The sequence below is a fragment of the Lolium rigidum genome, chromosome 6 (genome assembly GCF_022539505.1).
Source record: "Lolium rigidum isolate FL_2022 chromosome 6, APGP_CSIRO_Lrig_0.1, whole genome shotgun sequence".
Lineage (NCBI taxonomy): Eukaryota > Viridiplantae > Streptophyta > Magnoliopsida > Poales > Poaceae > Lolium > Lolium rigidum.
This window is the reverse complement of record NC_061513.1, coordinates 46,607,100-46,624,877: the sequence shown is the minus strand read 5'-3', so window position 1 is coordinate 46,624,877 and position 17,778 is coordinate 46,607,100. Positions and strand designations below refer to the sequence as shown.

The 17,778-nt window shown below is 46.3% G+C and overlaps 2 protein-coding genes across 2 annotated transcripts; one reads left to right on the top strand and one right to left on the bottom strand.

Annotated features, from left to right (window-relative positions):
• Positions 1 to 2,723: 2,723 nt before the first annotated feature.
• Positions 2,724 to 10,647, top strand: LOC124659130 (calmodulin-binding transcription activator 4-like). Its single transcript, XM_047197065.1, has 11 exons — positions 2,724 to 3,117; positions 3,450 to 3,581; positions 3,680 to 3,795; positions 3,978 to 4,066; positions 7,236 to 7,281; positions 7,509 to 7,944; positions 8,072 to 8,196; positions 8,560 to 9,260; positions 9,444 to 9,999; positions 10,107 to 10,400; positions 10,573 to 10,647. Exons 1-11 carry the CDS (start codon positions 3,105 to 3,107, stop codon positions 10,609 to 10,611), a joined length of 2,547 nt encoding a protein of 848 aa, XP_047053021.1. The 5' UTR covers positions 2,724 to 3,104; the 3' UTR covers positions 10,612 to 10,647.
• Positions 10,648 to 11,860: 1,213 nt separating this feature from the next.
• Positions 11,861 to 16,777, bottom strand: LOC124659658 (probable histidine kinase 3). Its single transcript, XM_047197491.1, has 11 exons — positions 16,367 to 16,777; positions 15,997 to 16,272; positions 15,515 to 15,681; positions 15,225 to 15,434; positions 14,923 to 15,109; positions 14,776 to 14,827; positions 14,457 to 14,686; positions 14,248 to 14,346; positions 13,042 to 14,129; positions 12,604 to 12,961; positions 11,861 to 12,238 (listed from the first exon to the last, which is right to left on the bottom strand). The coding sequence occupies exons 1-10, from the start codon at positions 16,775 to 16,777 to the stop codon at positions 12,703 to 12,705; spliced, it is 2,979 nt and encodes a 992-aa protein (XP_047053447.1). The 3' UTR covers positions 11,861 to 12,238; positions 12,604 to 12,702.
• Between the last annotated feature and the right edge of the window lie 1,001 nt (positions 16,778 to 17,778).

The following is a 17,778-nucleotide window of genomic DNA, read 5'->3' as shown; positions in this document are numbered from 1 at the left end:
GTGTCACTCCATTGATGCACTCATGGCGAGGCGTCATTGCTTCGGTATTACATTCACTGGCAAACATGTTAGGTCGCAAGATTAGTACATAGCAAAAATAAGCTTGACTGGTACTTCTAGATTGCTCGGTACATATAGAAGAGGGCGAGAGAGATTTCTGAGTTTGGGCAAAGATCCGGATTAGTTCGCTCACCGGGGTGAATTTGCTTGAGTCCGTGAGGATCTTTTTGCAACTCGTTCTAGCATCCCATCATCCAACATGATATTTTCCTTCTATTCCCAATCAACACGACCATATTATGCAGGTCAACATGTGCATATATTGGATGGTTTCATGGGATATGTTTAGAGGGGGTAGTAGGGTGACGAGATGTGGGCTAATAGAGGCCCGGACATAAAGAGGGAAAGGAAGAAAAAGAAGTGAAGAAGAAGAAGATCGTGAGTAGCTGGCCAAGATGGGATTTGCCCCTCTTAACTCAGAGAGATGTTATTTGGGAACTCTTGAGTGATTTGATTTAGGAAGCATAGACATGCAACCCGGTTAAAAGTTAATTGAGGACCCGGACTAAGAGTTACTCTACTAAATCTATAACACAAGATCGATAAAAGAGTTAAACTAATAAAGGAATGACAATCACTCATCCATAGCATTGATAAGTATATCTTGAGGCGAAGTGAACGAGACATACACACATTGCCAAGGTTTATCATGATGACTTACGTCATTCATAATTCAACATGTTTTGTCAACAAGCGCTACTGAATATTGATTTGAGGCCAAGTGTTCATGGAAGCAGGTTCGACTCGGATCCATGGTAGGAACTCAGATCAGTAACTATTGTCGTGTCCGAGTGTTCGCGAGAACCTACAAGGGAACACACTTAAGGAGACAGAAACTGTTGAATATGTTCTGACTGAAAATAGCCCAACTAGGTTGAACCCAAGTCGGACCGAGACTGAGTCTAGGATGTATTGGATTCGTGTAGTACATAGATTAAGGTTCGGTGGGACCAACACAAGTATTATGGGTCTAGGCAAAAGCCTATATAAGGTGGATATACCCACGCCGAAAGGCAAGACGTGAGTACGCCGCAATTCCATGTGTCGAAAACCCTGGGCACTATTAAGTCCTAGGTTGTGCGGATGGATCTAGCAGGCCATTACTCGATATTCTGCCTTAAAAGTGTTGCATGTGTGATGTTGAGTGGAAGGAATTCGTGTGGGATTCACAAGGAGCTATTCGAGAAGCGAACTCCACTTCTCTGACGTGCTACATTAACTTTCGCTCATGCGCGCCTAGTGGTAAAATCATGACCGAATCCCTAAGCATAGATCATGGCGATGCGCGGCAGAAATTTCGAAATGCAGTTGTTGCACTCTACTTATCCCAACATAGATGTTCAAGTGTCACTTGGAAGACTCCAAGTTGTGAAGGAGCCAAGACGTTTGTGAAGACCAAATATCTCCTATTTCATGTGACCCGACTATGGTGTATGAAGGTGATAGATGTGGGAAATTGAGGGCGGGTTCTTTATGACCTTAGGAATTTCTATTTGAACATCTCCAACCAGATGTACAATTGTGCGAGTAATCATAAACTCAGGCCCATGTGTTTCCAATCTACTTAAATTCAACAACTTTACTTGCTTTAATCTACTTTTTCGCAAGTTTTACCTCTGTATAATTCATGATAGGTTTTTTTGTAAGTAACCATTTGTAACTTCCTTTTGGTTAAACTGTGTTATAGTTCATGATAGACATGTGTGTCGCGTGATCATTGGAAAAATAAGAACAAATCAACTAGACAAAAGAAAAATCGGTATTAGGAGTAAACCAAAAAAAAAAACTTATGGCGAAGAATGATGTGGATTAGTTGCACAGATAATAACATGGTTTAATAGAAATGATGTCGGCTGCTAGCAAAGGAGAGAACCAACATTAATTGGTGTAACAAATGGCTAGTCTCTTTCAGATAAGATAGATGTATGATTGAAGGTGTGCTATATAGATGTCTGACCTCGTCTTAGCATTTTTCCTGTACAGGAATATGTCATTGTCATATGATGAGCTATGATGAAACTGCAATTTCCGGGTTTGTTTTCTCTGCTCCAAGAGGATGATCATACATAACACTTCTTAATGTTTGCGCACCGAGAAAAAACCAAGATATTGCTCTGTTTCTGAGATTGTTATTATATTTTTAAGAAGACATGTGATATTCGACATTACAGATGGATATCAAATACGAATGAAAATCAGATGATACCCTTACCGGCATTATATTAATAACCCTAAATAATTTGCAAGCAAACTTTTTTTTTAACAGCCAAGAAAACTTGAAGGCCGAATTAGGAAGACGCCGAGTAGCAGCAAAATAAAACATTCCTCGTTTGCACATCAACTATGTCTGCTGCCAGTGAGCTAGGACTCAAATCCTAGAAGATCGTAAAAGACAGACAGCGTGAGCGCACTAACCTGGGAGATCTAGCCGATCAGACCATGAGCAGATAATAAAATTTTATCATCAAAGCGGGTGCATTATCGATTGTCCATTGCGCTGTGCACGACAACTATATACCATAGTTTTATTCTCAAAGTAACCTAACACGCGTGTCATGTAGTACTAGAATATATTATTCCGATTTTCTGAAAGATACATGTGTGCCTGGATGTGCTTTCTGTAACCATCAAAAAATAGATTGGTTACCACAGGCTATAATAATCACACAAAAAAACAGAGGTGTCCTGGAACTGACTTCGGCGGCGGTCTCTTGGAATCCGCCGTGCAATTTCCCCTCACGCGCTCATCGTCCTCTCTTGATCTCTATCTCCACTCTCCACTACAACAACTGCTGCTACTCTTGTAGTATAGGAGTAGCATCTCGGAGGTGATTACCTGTCCTGAATCGAACAATAAATTAGCGAGTGATACCACCCACCACAAGCACCTGGAGCTGGCGACGCCGACGACCGGTCCATTGACCTGAGGCCAAAGGCGGTGGCTGCGGGTTCGGTGCCTGCCCGGTCACGCCCCAGCTCGAGTTCTTGGTCTCTCGCCGGCGGATTCACCTCGGCCGGGGGCGCGAGTTCGTCCGCCCGGCGCGATGCAGCAGCAAGGTAATTAAAGGTCGATCTTTGCGGTTAATCTTGGTTATGAACCGCCGGGCGGTTGGATTTGTGTGATTTAGTGCCGTGAGAGTAGTAAGCAGGTGTATGGATTTGGTGCCGAATCCTAACTATGGTACTACATAACTCATGTTTGTGATTCACCTAGTGCTTCAAGTCCGAAACCATGATCCCCTTCAGTTGGTTTTATTTTTTTTCTTGATAAAATAAATGGTGATCCACCCAACTTCATCAACGGACCTTGTAAAATTCCTTAGTTCTTATGTGTTCCTAATGATGCCATTACCTCTGGTTGGTAAGAATCGTTTACATTTGTTCTTCAGATCCAGGTTTCGATATAGAAAAGCTGCAACGTGAAGTGAAGACGCGATGGTTGAAGCCTAGAGAGGTTCTCAATATACTTCAGAATCACCACTTGTTCACGGTGGAACACAGGACCCCGCAGAAGCCACCAAGTAATAATTGGTTTTTGCTTGTGAGATATTTGGTTCGAACTCGTGCATACCTTCTCTAGCCCTGGGTGTGATTAACCTAGTTGGTTCTCAAACTGCAGGTGGTTCTTGGTTTCTTTTCAACCGTAGGGTACATCGATACTTCCGGAAAGATGACTATGCATGGCGGAAAAAGAAGGGTGGCAGAACCATTGCGGAAGCCCATGAGCGCCTTAAGGTCTGTTGAATGTTACTACTCGAGCAATTAGAGATCTGCAGTTGATGTGTTAATCATAATATGTTTTGGCGGCTAACATCTGGGAAAGACAACAATAAATAATTGGGATGTTTGTTGTTAGGACTGAATCGGATGGGCTGGATACCTAATATGCTTTCTTCTTTGGGCACCGAAAATTTCAGGTTGATAATGTAGAGGCACTGAATTGCTACTATGCTCATGAAGAAACCAATCCTACATTCCAGAGGCGGATATATTGGATGCTTGAACCGTAAGAATTCTGTTCACTTGTACAAGGAATGGAATATGTTATGCCTTGAATTGTATGCTTCTGTTTTTTCGAGAAAACGCAAAAAGCCTTTGCGTTTCATTTCATTGAAAAGAAGTAGGAGAACAAGGTTTTAAAAGTTACAACCCAGGCACAAAAAGGACACCAAAAGATTAATGCACATCCCAGGTGCTCGGCAGAATGGCACGCAGGCCTAACGCGCCGGCCCTGGCCCATAGGTTAGCCTCGTCCCGTATCTTGGCGGTGACGTCGTTGATGGATGGCGCCGCGCCATTGAAGACGCAGTCGTTTCGCTGTTTCCAGACCATCCAGGGGATGAGCAGCGACATCGAGGCCAGTCCTCTGCGCATGGCCTTGGGCGTTGCCTGCTTGGCCTGGCTCCACCAGGAGATAAGCGTGTCGTCGTGGTCAGGTGGCCTGCAGGTAGCGCGTAGCCAGGCGAGGATGTCGAACCAGACTTGCCTGGAGAAGCCGCAGCCGATCATGAGATGCTGCATCGTCTCCATGTCTTGGTCGCAAAGTAAGCAGCGTGCATGATGCGGTAATCCACGGCGCTGCAGGCGCTCGGCCGTCCAGCATCGGTCGAGATGCGCCAACCAGTGGAAGAGCTTGATGTTGTGGGGCGCCCATGTCTTCCAGGTTAGCTGCCAGGCATCACAGCGCACGGATCCATGGAAGGTGGCCTTGTAGCAGGAGCTGGCGGAGTAGACGCCGATGCTAGTCCATTTCCAGACCATGGAATCTGCCTGATCAGATAGCTGGGTTTGCTCAATCCTTCGCCAAAGCATCAGATATTCCCCAATTTCCTCGATGCCCAGGACACCATGGATGTCGCGTACCCAGGAGCGATCATGCAGGCCCTGAGCGACGGTAGTGGAGCGACGCCGGCGTTTGGGGATGCAGGCATATAGGTGCGGCACCATCTCGCGCGTGGACTTGCCGTCGATCCAGCGATCCTCCCAAAACCGCGCTGTGCGTCCATCGCCGAGGCTCATGGTAGTGGAGACGAAGAAGAGGGCTTGTTCCTCAGCGGAGAACTGGAGGTCAAGCCCTTGCCATGCCCTTGTCGCGTCGGTTCGACTGAACCAGAGCCAACGGAGGCGCAACGCAAGGCCAGTTTTGGTCATGTTCTGGACACCGAGGCCTCCATACTCGAGGGGGCGGCAAACCCGGCTCCAATTGACATGGCAACTTCCGCCGTTGGCTTCCTTGCGGCCCGCCCAGAGGAATCCTCTCTGGATCTTCTCAATGAGCTTGAGCGTCTTCTTTGGTGGCGCGTAGACGAGCAGCTGGTGCAGCGGGATGGCGCAGAGGACGGATTTGACTAATTTGAGCCTGCCAGCTTTGTCCATCAGGTGGGCCTTCCAGGTGGGAAGTTTGGCGGCGATGCGATCAACCAGGGGCTGCAGCTGGGCACAGGTTGGGCGTCTGATCGTTAGCGGAATGCCCAGGTAGGTCATGGGCACTGTCACGATGGTACAGCCAAGGCCGGCAGTGACGATCGCCGCGTCAGTTTCCTCGCCATTGATAAGCACAGCGGCGCTTTTGTTGTAATTGACCTGCAGGCCGGAGGCACGCCCGAACAGCAGCAGGATCTCCCTGACGGCGGCGGTGTCGGCGTGGGTCGGATGGCAGAAGAGCACGACGTCGTCGGCGTAGAGGGATATCTCGGGGACGCGCCGGCGAGGGTGGAGCTCGTGGAGGATGCCCATGTCAGTGGTGCGCCCGATCAAACGCCCAAGCACGTCGACGGCGAGCACAAACAGCTGCGGGGAGAGCGGGTCTCCCTGCCGTAGCCCGCGGCGGTGCCAAATTGGCGGTCCTGGCTCGCCGTTGATCAGCACTCTCGTGCTGGCCGATCTGAGCAGCAGGGCCAGCCAGTCGAGGAACTTGTCGGGGAATCCATACCGGCGCAAAACCTCAAAGAGGAAGGGCCAGGAGAGAGTGTCCAAGGCGCGGGCAAGGTCGAGTTTCAGCAGCACCCTTGGCTGTCGCAGCTGGTGGAGGAGGCGTGCCGATTGCCGTGTCAGGATGAAGTTGTCGTGTAGGCTGCGTCCGGGGATGAATGCGTTCTGGTTCTTGCTGACCAGGCCGTCGAGCTTGGGGGCGAGGCGGAGCGAGAGCGTCTTGGCGACGAGCTTGGCCACGAGGTGGATCAGGCTGATAGGCCTGTACTCGCCCATCGTTGCCGCGTCGGGCTTCTTGGGGAGCAAGGTCAGGAGCGCTTGATTCAGTCGATGGAAGCCGCGGCCGCGGAGCGTGTGTATCTGCGCAAAGGCTTGAACCATGTCGTCCTTGACAGTGTTCCAACAAGCGCGCAAAAATTCCGCGGTAAATCCGTCGGGCCCGGGAGCTTTTCGTGCGGGGAGGCGCTTGATCGCGCTCCAGATCTCTGCCTCCGTGAAAGGGGTGTCCAGGTCCTGCAGGTTCTCCGAGGGCGTGATCAGCTCTTGCAGCTCAAGGGAGATGTCCCTCGTGCTGAATTGTATGCTTCTGTTCACTTGTACAAGGAATGGAACATGTTATGCCTTGAATTGTATGCTTCGAAGTTCTTAAAGGCTCTTTAAACACTTTTCTTGTGCATCGGGTGTTCTTAAAGTGTAAGTGTTTCTCCTCAGAGCACATACCCAATAGCAACTTTGTCAGCATGCTCCTCGTGGAACATTTTTTAATGGGAACTCAGGGATGGATACATAAGCTGTCCATTGCTACATGTCATTTTTTTTCGTGCTATGGTATAGCTTGTTGCATTAACTCCTGTTTACAAGTTATGACTCCATCTATGGTTACTTTGAAGTTTCAGCATCCACCCGAGATGTTCCCAACAACTAGAAACTACCATTCACAACCAATTCCTTGTAGACATGCTAAATGTTGTAATATTGTACAGTGTTCTTCGACTTTTTCTGATGATGCACAACGATGTCAGAGATTATATTCCTTAGGTAAATCATATATTTCATTAGGAGTCCCAAAAATAGGCACATCAATTCTTGAACAATTATATTCCAGACAACGGTGACATTATACCCTCATTACTATGGCTTCTACTGTTGGTTATGATTTGCTAATTGTTTGTCCTTGTAAAAAAGAACCATTTATCAACGTATAAGTCAATTTACATCATAATGATAGCGATTCATATTTGCAGGGCTTATGAGCACATTGTTCTTGTCCACTACAGAGATGTTCTAGAGGTTTGTCTCTTGTTTTGTCTTCCTTTTCCCACGACATCTGTAATTGTGATGCTTTAGCTGCCTTAGGATGAATAACTAACACCAACAGAATTGAACTTCACATTATCTATAACTTTTCAGTGGTTACTCCCTCATTAAGCTAGTGCATATTATTGCACTAATTGAAGTCACCACATTGTTTTTCAGCCTGTTCTATGCTTAACTTTTGCTTCTTGATTGATTATCAGGGCAGCATTTCATTGTCACCACCGAACAATTCATCAACATCAAATCATGGTGCTAGCAGAGCTGATGCACATAGTTCGCCAGGGCTGACTAGTGGGATAACTGTGCCACTTCTTAACTCGTGCAGCCCTGGATCCGCTGAAGAAGTTAGTTCCCAGATTCTGACTATAAGCAATGAAACAAATAATGCAAGTCAATTTGATTGGATGCGGACAATTGAATTGCAGCTGAGTCTGGAAAACAAGGAAGACCGTGATGTTAACGCCGAAGAGATTCTTCCAAATCACAATCCTATTACTGTTCCTGGGATTCAGACTGAAGACTCAGACAACTGTACAATCCTTGCAGATATCCTCACCGACCTGGAGTGTAGTGAAGACAACCATAATGAAGGAAGCCAGCCTTATACTAATGCTATTGATGTCCTGAAAAATTCAGGTGCACTACTCGAATACAAGCAAACACCATGCATTATGATTCTTTCATTGCTGATTACTGCCTGAGATAGCATGGGCAAACTTTCTGAAATTTTGCAAATTTTCCATGTATGTCTTCTCTTGATCAGATATTTGGTTGGAGGAGGATCAACTTGAGTCTTTTTTCCATTCAGTTCCTTTGATAGTTAATGACCAATTATCCAATATTCACGAGGTTTCTCCAGAACGGGCATTTTGTTCTGAAAGTGCTAAGGTATCACATGAAGCTTGAACTTTGATGTTCTTAATCGAATTAGAAGTTGGTTTTGTGAGATAAATACTCCATCTTCGTTCTTCTGTTCTCTTGATAAGATATGACCCATTTAGGAAATTGGCGCGTGGCATTTACCTTAACATGTACGGAGTACATTACAATAATAAGCATGCCTGATAGCGCCTAATGGCCGAACGCCTTGTCCTAGGCCTAGCACTTTCCTGAACCTTGGCGTGCATGATCCCTGAATTCATCTCTTGTCTCATCGGCAAAAATGTTGGCTATTAGGGGAGTTTCGTGTTTAAGACAATTTCTGTAGTGATTTTACAATAATTAATTGGAGACTATATACATGTAATGCAGGTTGTCATTGTAGGAGACTTCCTTTGCAACCCCTCTCGGAGTTCATGGGTACTATTTGGTGATGTTAAGGTCCCTGTGGAAATTGTCCAGCAAGGTGTCATCCGTTGTCATACTCCATGCCTTGGTGCTGGAAAGGTGAGATTGTGTGTGCTTGATGAGAACGAGAAACCATGCACTGAAGCTCGAGAATTTGAATTCGTTGAAAAGCCTACCAGTACAATGATTAATGGGAATGAGAAACCCTGCAGTGAAGCACGAGAGTTTGAATTCCAACGGAGTCCAACCAAAAGTAGCGAGGAGCTGTTGCTGCTTCTTAACTATGTGCAGATACTTTTTGATGGTCGTGGTTGTGAACTATTCTCAAAGTTCAGGTTGCCACTCCCAAATGTTCAGTGTGGATTCCAAACTAACCCCTCAGAGATTATAAGGGAACCATGTGAGCAGCTGGACCATGAGAACGCAGTGAATTGCATCATGGAAGTGATGCTCAACAACATGTTCCAGGATTGGCTATCATCCAAATTTGAACAGAACAGTGAAGGGAAACATTTGCTTCCTAAGCAATACCATGGTGTTATACATACAATTGCTGCATTGGGATACGATTCGGCTTTGAAGTCACTGCTTAGTTCTGGTGTGCCTATAAACTACCGTGATGCGAATGGATGGACTGCTCTTCATTGGGCTGCACGATTCGGAAGGTATTGATAATCTATTCAGTGCATGCAAAGCTATATGCAAACTATTTTCATATTCTTTCCTATTTTTTTGTAACTAAATGAAAAATGTCCGAACGTAGTTTAGGAGATTTATCTTCTGTTTCCTAGCTTCATTTAATATGGATTTCCTCTTGACTCTGACTCTAACCCAATATGAAACGACAGGGAAAAAATGGTGGGGGTTCTTCTTACTGCAGGTGCTGCTGCTGGTGCACTTTCAAACCCAACATCGGAAGATCCTGCTGCAAAGACACCTGCTTCGATTGCATTTGCCTATGGTTTCAAGGGTCTCTCTGCATTTCTTTCAGAAGCAGAACTAATCGCTACTCTTCATTCTCTGGAATCAAAAGAAAATGGGAATCCTGTTGATCATACTGGTGCAGTGGCTATATGTAGTGCTGTGGATAGAATATCAGACAAATGTGCTCATGTGGATGGTGGGACTGATGATCAGCTTGCACTTAAGGATTCTCTAGGAGCAGTCCGAAATGCTGTTCAAGCTGCCGGGCGCATACAAGCTACCTTCCGTGTGTTTTCCTTGAAAAAGAAGAAAGAAAAGGCTCTTCAGAATGGAGATAGCTGCACCATGCCCATTCGTGAGGCAGGTGCTTCTTCACGTGCTATGCTTGAAAAGGCTGCATTATCTATCCAGAAGAACTTCAGATGCTGGAAGAAACGTAAAGAATTTCTAAGAATTCGGAAAAATATCATCAAAATTCAGGTAAGTTTCGCATATCATTCGCAGCGTAATTTTGATGTGTACATTCTTAACAAAATTTTGTGGATTTTGTTAATCTGATAAGCGAGCCAACCTGTGTATTCTGATAGGCACGGGTCAGAGCTCACCAAGAAAGAAATAAGTACAAGGAACTACTTCAGAGTGTTGGCATCCTTGAGAAGGTCATGCTAAGGTGGTTCCGAAAAGGTGTTGGTCTGCGAGGGTTCAATACCAGGGCTATGCCAATTGATCAAGATGAGGAAGAAGACATTGTCAGAGTTTTCCGGAAGGAAAGAGTGGAAACAGCTGTCAACGAAGCTGTTTCGAGGGTGTCAGCTATCGTTGGTTGTCCTGTTGCAAGAATAGAGTACCGCAGGATGCTCGAAATACACCAACAAGCAAAGGTGAGACTGATCTGTGGAATCTATTGAAAGTGTTCCATAAAAAGTTGCATAAGCATGTTTTTAGTTTTTACTAGCGAAAAATACATTTTCATATAATATGCCAGGCACTTTGTGTATGAAATTTGCACCTCATGTATTCACTCACACTAATTAAAAATGCTTTTCCCACCAGAGCATGGCCATGGAAAGTGGCACATCAGCTAGCAGCTGATGCTGATGACAGAGCACTGGCCAGCCACTATCATTTTGTCACCCCCCCTTGTTAAATGATCTGGAAAGCTGTTTGGCTGCCTGAAGAGCAGTAAAGCCTTGGCGATCAACTTGCTGTGGATCCTGTCATAACAGAAGAAGTTATCAAGAAATTCAGTACTACCATCATCAGTCCCTGCTGAAAATGTTGTTTTGGAAGCTGTAAGGTCTCCGTATATGATGAAGCTTCGATGGCTTAAATACCAGCTACATTGTATGGTACCATATTTCTTCTTGGAGAGTACTTATGGCACCATCTTTCACATTTGCTAGGTGTGTACATGATAATAAATGTATGATAGATCCTGAAACAGAGCTCGGTTGTCAATGAGGGGTAGTATGATGAAGCTTTAGAAGCTTAAATACCAACTGCACTGTTTGTAGTACCCTCTTCTGCATTTGCTAGGTGTGTACATGATGATAAATGTATGATAAATCCTGAAACGAGCTCAGTTGTCAAATGATCCCATCTTCTGCACGTGGAATCATAAATGGTCATCGACCAAATGCACACTCCTTCAATGTGTAATGACTGTACAAAATCATTCAAATCAAAAGACAATATGATCCTGGTGCAAGCCTGCAACAGTAACACTCCAGCTGCATTTTGGTCCTTTTTGGTAGCAGTTAGATCAGGTGTCACGAAGTCCTGTTTGAAATGCGGAAACAATTAAGAAAATGAACTGAATATGCAAAAATCATGTGTTTCAAGCAGACCCTAGATATCAACACAACCATAGTTTTTCCCTTGCAGATGGAAGGTGATTGAATCCTCGATTGATAAACCAAACACCAACACAATCATAGATATAGGGGAATGTCAATGTAAACCAGTAAGCACCGGACAAGCACAAGGCGACTCCAGTGCAATGCTGGAGCAAGTAACACAAGATTACACCATTGTAACCACTAGGATTAGTTTAGATCCAAGAAAGTACGTCACTTTGGACCTTGCAGACAGATAAACATAATGCGGCAGTTAGGTGCCATCACAATGCTCCGGACCACGTATTAAACAAGGTTTAGCCATGACATCAGGCAAAGGCATTCTCATCCGAGAGAGACATCACAAAAGCCATACCTACAGGCAGCATTCAGTAGGATATATTTTTTGCTGGGAAGAGAACCCAACAGCAGGAGAAACTTCAGGTTGGGAACCTGACAAGGACATGAAAGAAAACAGCTAAGGGACGAAGAGAAAACGAAAGCGCTTGAGCTTTGAATGTGTGATTTACAGCTTGGACACACTACGCGAAAAAACACATTCAAGTGCACAAAGAAATTCCTGCACAAACCACCAACACCTAATATGTACACCCATGGAATTCCCGGGGAAGAAAAAGGAAGGAAAATTTTCTCTCCCTACACATTTACATTACAAAGGCAGAGGACGTATGTCGAACTGAAATCTGCAGTCTGTGAAGTGCAGTTGGCCTCTTCACGAGAACTGTCTCCAAGAAGTTGCTGAACAAAATACTGCACATGCATATCGATTTTCAAGAGTTTTACTCTTTCTGCCTCCTGGTGAGATGGTGTACCAAGAAAACAGAAGCTGGGTGGTTCCAATCTCCAGGTTTCTAAGTTCATACCTGAAGTACAAGAAAAAGATCATGACATTAGACCTCAAGGATTCCACGAGTATAAAATACTAAGATTAGAGCTTGCTTTAAGAAATTGCTATAGTTTCTTTAGAGTTTAGAACCACTACACCTCAATATCATAAAAAGATACACCTTTTTTTCAAAGTTAAGACATGTGAGACAGTTAAACTGAATTGCAGTTCACATAGCAGTTTTTATGGAGTCTGGATAAGAGTCCTAACAATTCAGATTTTATTTTACTATGAAGTGCAACGGAATACAGTTATAGCTTTGATAATACACATGACAGAAAGTATTCAGGTATACATGGAGATGGGATGGATGGTAGTGGTGGGGGGAATAAATTAGCTTACTCTTGGGAGCACTGCAGCTTTAACAAACATCTTTGTGCCATGGCGTGAGCTGTGTGGCGACATCCTCCACTAATTTACAATCCATATAGACCTACCTAACTATTGAACTTGGTCATGATTTTGGAAAAAACGAGTTACTTCTCTGTACAACTGCTCCCCTTCGAAAGGCTTGGAAACATAGCCATCCATTTCACATTTCAGGCACTCCTCATATGTTGCCTGAATAACATCTGCTGTCATGGCCAATATCGGAGTTCGCCACGTACGGATATTAGCACATTCTGGTGGCATTTCTCCTTTCTCTATTCGTTCATTTAGATCTCTCTCCATCACTCTTATCCTCCTAGTGGCTTCAAATCTGGAAAACAAACAAATGAACGAAAAACTTCAGTAATTTATGACAATGACAGATCAATATTCAAAGGAAATGGTACTCACCCATCCATTTCTGGCATTTGTATGTCCATAAAACAAGCATCAAAACTATGAGGTGGTGTTAGCAACGCGATTGCTTTCTTCCCACTGTCTGCGCAAACTACTTCTGCGCCATACTTTTTCAGAGCACCTGCAGCCACTTTAAGGTTCACAACATTGTCATCAACCACAATGATTTGCTTCTTGTGAAGAAGGCTACCCAATGTTGAGTTGCCATTCTTGCCATGCGCCTTATCCACTCCACCCAAAGCCCGTCGTAGTGAGACCTGAAGCATGCTCGCACGAAGTGGCTTCATGATTACATTCAAGTTATACTCCCTGGATATATGTGAATTGCTCTTGATAGAAGTTATAGGGTTCTCCAAAAGAAAGAACTTTGGAGAGTCCGGCAGATCCTTGCTCCTCAATTTACTAAGCAAATGAGGCATGGAATGGGATTCCTTCAGCCACGTCTCCTGTTCAACTAGCACTAGCTTTGCAGCTAGTGATCCACAGTTCATTTTAGCAATAACTTGATTTACGTCAGTGGTCAATTCCGTTTTGACTCCAAGCCTTTGCAAATGGTACTTGGTAACCTTGGCACGGACCGGCCTATGATCGATAACCAATGCATTGATCCCCTTAAATCCTGACGATTTGGCAACATTTGCATTGGAGCGTGACCTCGCAAGCACAGCAGTGAAGGAGAAAGTAGAACCAACATTGGGCATGCTTACAAACCCAATCTCTCCCTTCATGAGATGAACCAGACACTTGCTGATGCTCAACCCAATGCCAGTGCCCCCATGGATGCGGGCAATGGACGGACCAACTTGCATGAAAGGGGTGAATATACGGGATTGAGCTTCAAGTGGGATGCCAGCACCAGTATCTTCAACAGATATTATCAACCTTATTGTTTCAGGCATGATGGGAGCAAAAGGCATCTCAGATGAGTGTAAATCCATATCGAGAAGTCGTAAGCTCTCCCAACTATGCCTCCTGTTAGCTACCGGGTAGCCACTTAAGGTGTCTGCGTATTGAGTTCCCGTCTCCACCATGACCTCTTCGACAACATGAACTGTCAAGTAGATATGCCCTCTTTTTGTAAACTGTGAAAAATAGAATATTTCAGCCAAGAAGTAACAGAATGCATAAAAATAATAAACATATATAATGCACAGCTTCATATGCCCATTTGTGCTATTCAGGTATATTAATTATCTTTACCTTTATGGAGTTCCCCATGAGATTTGTAATGATTTGCCTCATTCTACCCGGATCGCCGATAAGTGTTTGTGGAACTTGATCAGATACATACACTGCCAGCTGCTCGTGCGGTACATCACAAAGACAAAACCATGAAAAACAAAGACAGGGTTAGTAAATTTTTACAAAATACAACAAAGCTCCTGTGTAAGAATCTACACTGAAATTACCTCCAGTCCTTTCTCCTGAGCTTTTCCGCAGAAGAGAGACAAGATATCATCACAAACTAATCTAAGATCAAAGGGTGCTGCCTCAAGCTCGAGCTTGCCAGATTCTATCTTTGCCTGATCCAGAACCTCGTTTATGAGGGACACTAAAGCTTTTCCACTGGCTTGGGCTGTTCTAACATAGTCTTGCTGTGTTGTGTCCAAATCAGTATCCATGAGCATTTGGAGCATTCCTGAAAAAGAAAGTATAAATTATTTAAATTCCTAGAGTATAAATAAAAAATGGAGAACACAATAAGGGTCAGCATGATTGCACACTCACCTAAAACACCATTCATTGGAGTTCTGATCTCGTGCGAAACCGTAGCCAAGAACTGCAAACAAGCAAAAAAAGGCAAGGGATGGAGCTTTTTTATTCTCTTTTAGAGAAACAGTATAGGTTGTGTAGTGATTAGTGATAATTGCTCACCTGCGACTTGGCAACATCTGCATCTTCTGCGCGCTTCTTGAGCTCGATCATATTTTGATAATCATCTTCAACTTTTTCGATGCGGTGCATAGTAGCGTAAAATATATAACCAAGGAGCATACCAATCACAAGTGTTCCTAGTGACGATGTAATTGCAGACCATGGCAATGGTGGCTTTTGCATGAACCTGTTGAAGAAAAAAAAGTCACATGGAGAAAACAGAAAGACAGCAGAACAGTATGCTGAATCATTCCAGTTGCAGTAGCAGCACTGATAAAAGGGGGAGCAACAAGTTGAATCACCTGCAATGCATCTCATGCCTCCTAGATGGATCGCCAAAGTTGAGAGTGCTGTTATGGTACATGCCACCGCAGGTATCGTTCGAACCGTACATGCTGATCGGCCACTCGTTAGTAGTATCATACACGTTCACCATGATGGATTGCTTGCCGGCAAGCTGATGAAGCAACTTATCGACCAGCGCTTCTATATCAAATATGCCACCTAGATAGCTGTTTGGAAGCAAAGGCAGCCAGTTAGAGACTAATTATGCTGCATAACATAAGGTTGGAATCATCATTTTACACTTTACCCTATGGCGACTTGGACGCGCTCCTGCGGCCTCGCATTTGCAGGGAGCTCCGTGTTGTAGACGGTGTATGTGGAGATCACGCCGAGGCGGCTGTTGAGTAGCTTGAAAGGAGCAGTTAGAACGCCCTTCCCGGATTCCCTAGCTCGTATTATGTTTTCGCGATCGTCCTGTAAGAAGCAAACCAAATGCCCTTCGTTAGCATCGTTAATTCAGAAAGAATCAAGAGCTCTAGTGTTTTCCAAAGGAAGGAAAGCAAGAACATAGTACTAGTGAAGCACGCAGTAAGTTGGTAAAAAAGAAAAGAATGAGGGTAAAAACACAAGCAATGGCCGTGAGCTGTGAAACCACATGGTGAGCACCCAGGGTTGCAGCTTTATCCCGGGCCTAGTAGGCTAAAAAAGATAAATCTAGCTTCCCTTGACAAGGGGGGCCGCCGGGGGAGAAAGATGGATACGATTGCGAAAGCAGGAATCGTCACGCACATCGCCGGAGAGCATGTCGAAGGAGATGACGTTCTTGTATGCGTCCTGCGCGAAGATGACGGGCGCGTACTCCTCTGCCGGCTCGCGGATCTCGGCGGCGGCGGCGTCCCCCGATGGCCCGTACTTCTTGTTGGAGGAGTACATCTTCTTGATGCTCCACCCTTGCTGGCGCTCGAAGCGGTCCCGTTCGGCGTGCGTGACCCGCACCGCGTACGCCACCCCGCTGGTGAGCGGGCGCTCGAACGCCGTCCGCTCGGCGTACCTGGCGAAGGTCGCCTGCGCGGGGGGAGCAAACACGCACAGTTAGCAATCGATTTTTTGCAAGGAGGAAGATGATGGAATTGGTGGAGGGAAGAATTAGAGTACATACCTGGTTGATTGCGGACGGGTTCTGCGCGTGGTGGAAGGTTGAGACGAGTATGGCGAGCGCCTGGAGGTGGTTCATGCTGACGTTGAACTGGTCCTGGAGCATGCGCGCGCGCTCGTCGCACATGCTGGCGAGCGCGTCCCGTCGCTTGTGCACGGCCTCGGAGCTGCCGTTGTAGAAGAGGCTGTGCGCGAGGAGCGTGAAGGCGAGGAGCCAGAGCAGGAGCAGCGGGCGCCACCAGCGCTGCACCGCCCAGCGCGAGTTGCTGTACACGTGGCCCCGCAGCGCCTTGGACGACAGCTTCTCCGGCAGCGGCGGCCGGCGGGGCAGGGGCAGGGGCAGCAGGCGCACCCTGTCCAGCCCCATCCCCAGGAACCCCAGCCCGACCGACACCGCGCCGCCCTTCCCCTCCATGTCCGACGACTCGGCCGCCGCCGACGCCGCGCCTACCGTTGCTGAGCGAGCAGCAGCAGCACCGGTCATTCGGCTACATCGCCAGCGCCGACGCAGAGACTCCCCCGCCGCCGCCACGCCTCCCCGATGCACCGCCTCATCCACGCCGCGCGCACAAGCAGAAGTCGAGAAACTGCCGCCGAGTGTCGCGGCCACCGCCCGCCTTCAATCGAGTCAAAAGGGAGCCGACACCGAGGCGCTTTCGTCCCTTGCTTCGGCCTGTCTCACTCGTAGCTCCGCTTCCGCTTGCGCTTCCCCTTGTGGGTTTCGGCAGCTCCGGCTTTCGCGAAACCCTCCGGCCTGCCGCGCCCTGGGAGGAACCACCAAACCCCCGGTAGGCGGCGTGCGTTTGACCCACCGACTCGATAGAGGGCGAGAGAGAAGGAAGAGGAGCGAGAGTAGGAGAAGGAGAAGGAGCACACCAACAGCAACAGCAACAGGAATAGACTACAGGAGGAGGATGGGGGAAAGGGATTGGGGGAGAGGGAGGGAGATTGGGCTGATTGGAGCAGGGAGAGAAGGAGAGAAGGGGAAAGCAAGCAAGAAGGAAGGCAGGTGAGGTTGGAGTGGAGGTGGAAAGGGAGAAAAGTGGCGAGTGAAACAGAGCACAGAGGATTGAAGCAGAGCAAGAGGAGTAGTAGTAGAAGGATGGATGGTGGCACCAATCGCAGCAGCGGGAGAGGCCAGCACGCAAGTGGCTCCGACCTCCGTCTCTCTCTACCATGTGGGCCATCACCTTCTCTCTCCTCATCCGCTGATCACACTCCACCTAGAGACAGACAGAGAGAGGGGTGTGCTGCTGCTTTGATTGGTGGAGACGCCCTTCACTGCACAAGCCAGCCAGCGGATTTTAAATATGCCTACCGTCGCTACATGTGTGTAATAAGACTACTGTTCCAAATCAACAAACGTGCCATCTCTTCTTTTTATTGTATGTTCACATTGATTTTATTTTATTTGTA

Bases quoted from the DNA above. Each gene is read 5' to 3' on its own strand.
- LOC124659130 (XM_047197065.1), top strand. The intron at 8,197-8,559 runs GTATCACATGAA...CATGTAATGCAG, and splicing joins TTTGTTCTGAAAGTGCTAAG to GTTGTCATTGTAGGAGACTT. The intron at 10,000-10,106 runs GTAAGTTTCGCA...GTATTCTGATAG, and splicing joins AAAATATCATCAAAATTCAG to GCACGGGTCAGAGCTCACCA.
- LOC124659658 (XM_047197491.1), bottom strand. From the start codon at position 16,777: ATGGAGGGGAAGGGCGGCGCGGTGTCGGTCGGGCTGGGGTTCCTGGGG. The intron at 15,110-15,224 runs GTGATTCAACTT...TTTCTTCAACAG, and splicing joins AGGCATGAGATGCATTGCAG to GTTCATGCAAAAGCCACCAT. The intron at 14,687-14,775 runs GTGAGTGTGCAA...TTTCTTTTTCAG, and splicing joins TCCAATGAATGGTGTTTTAG to GAATGCTCCAAATGCTCATG.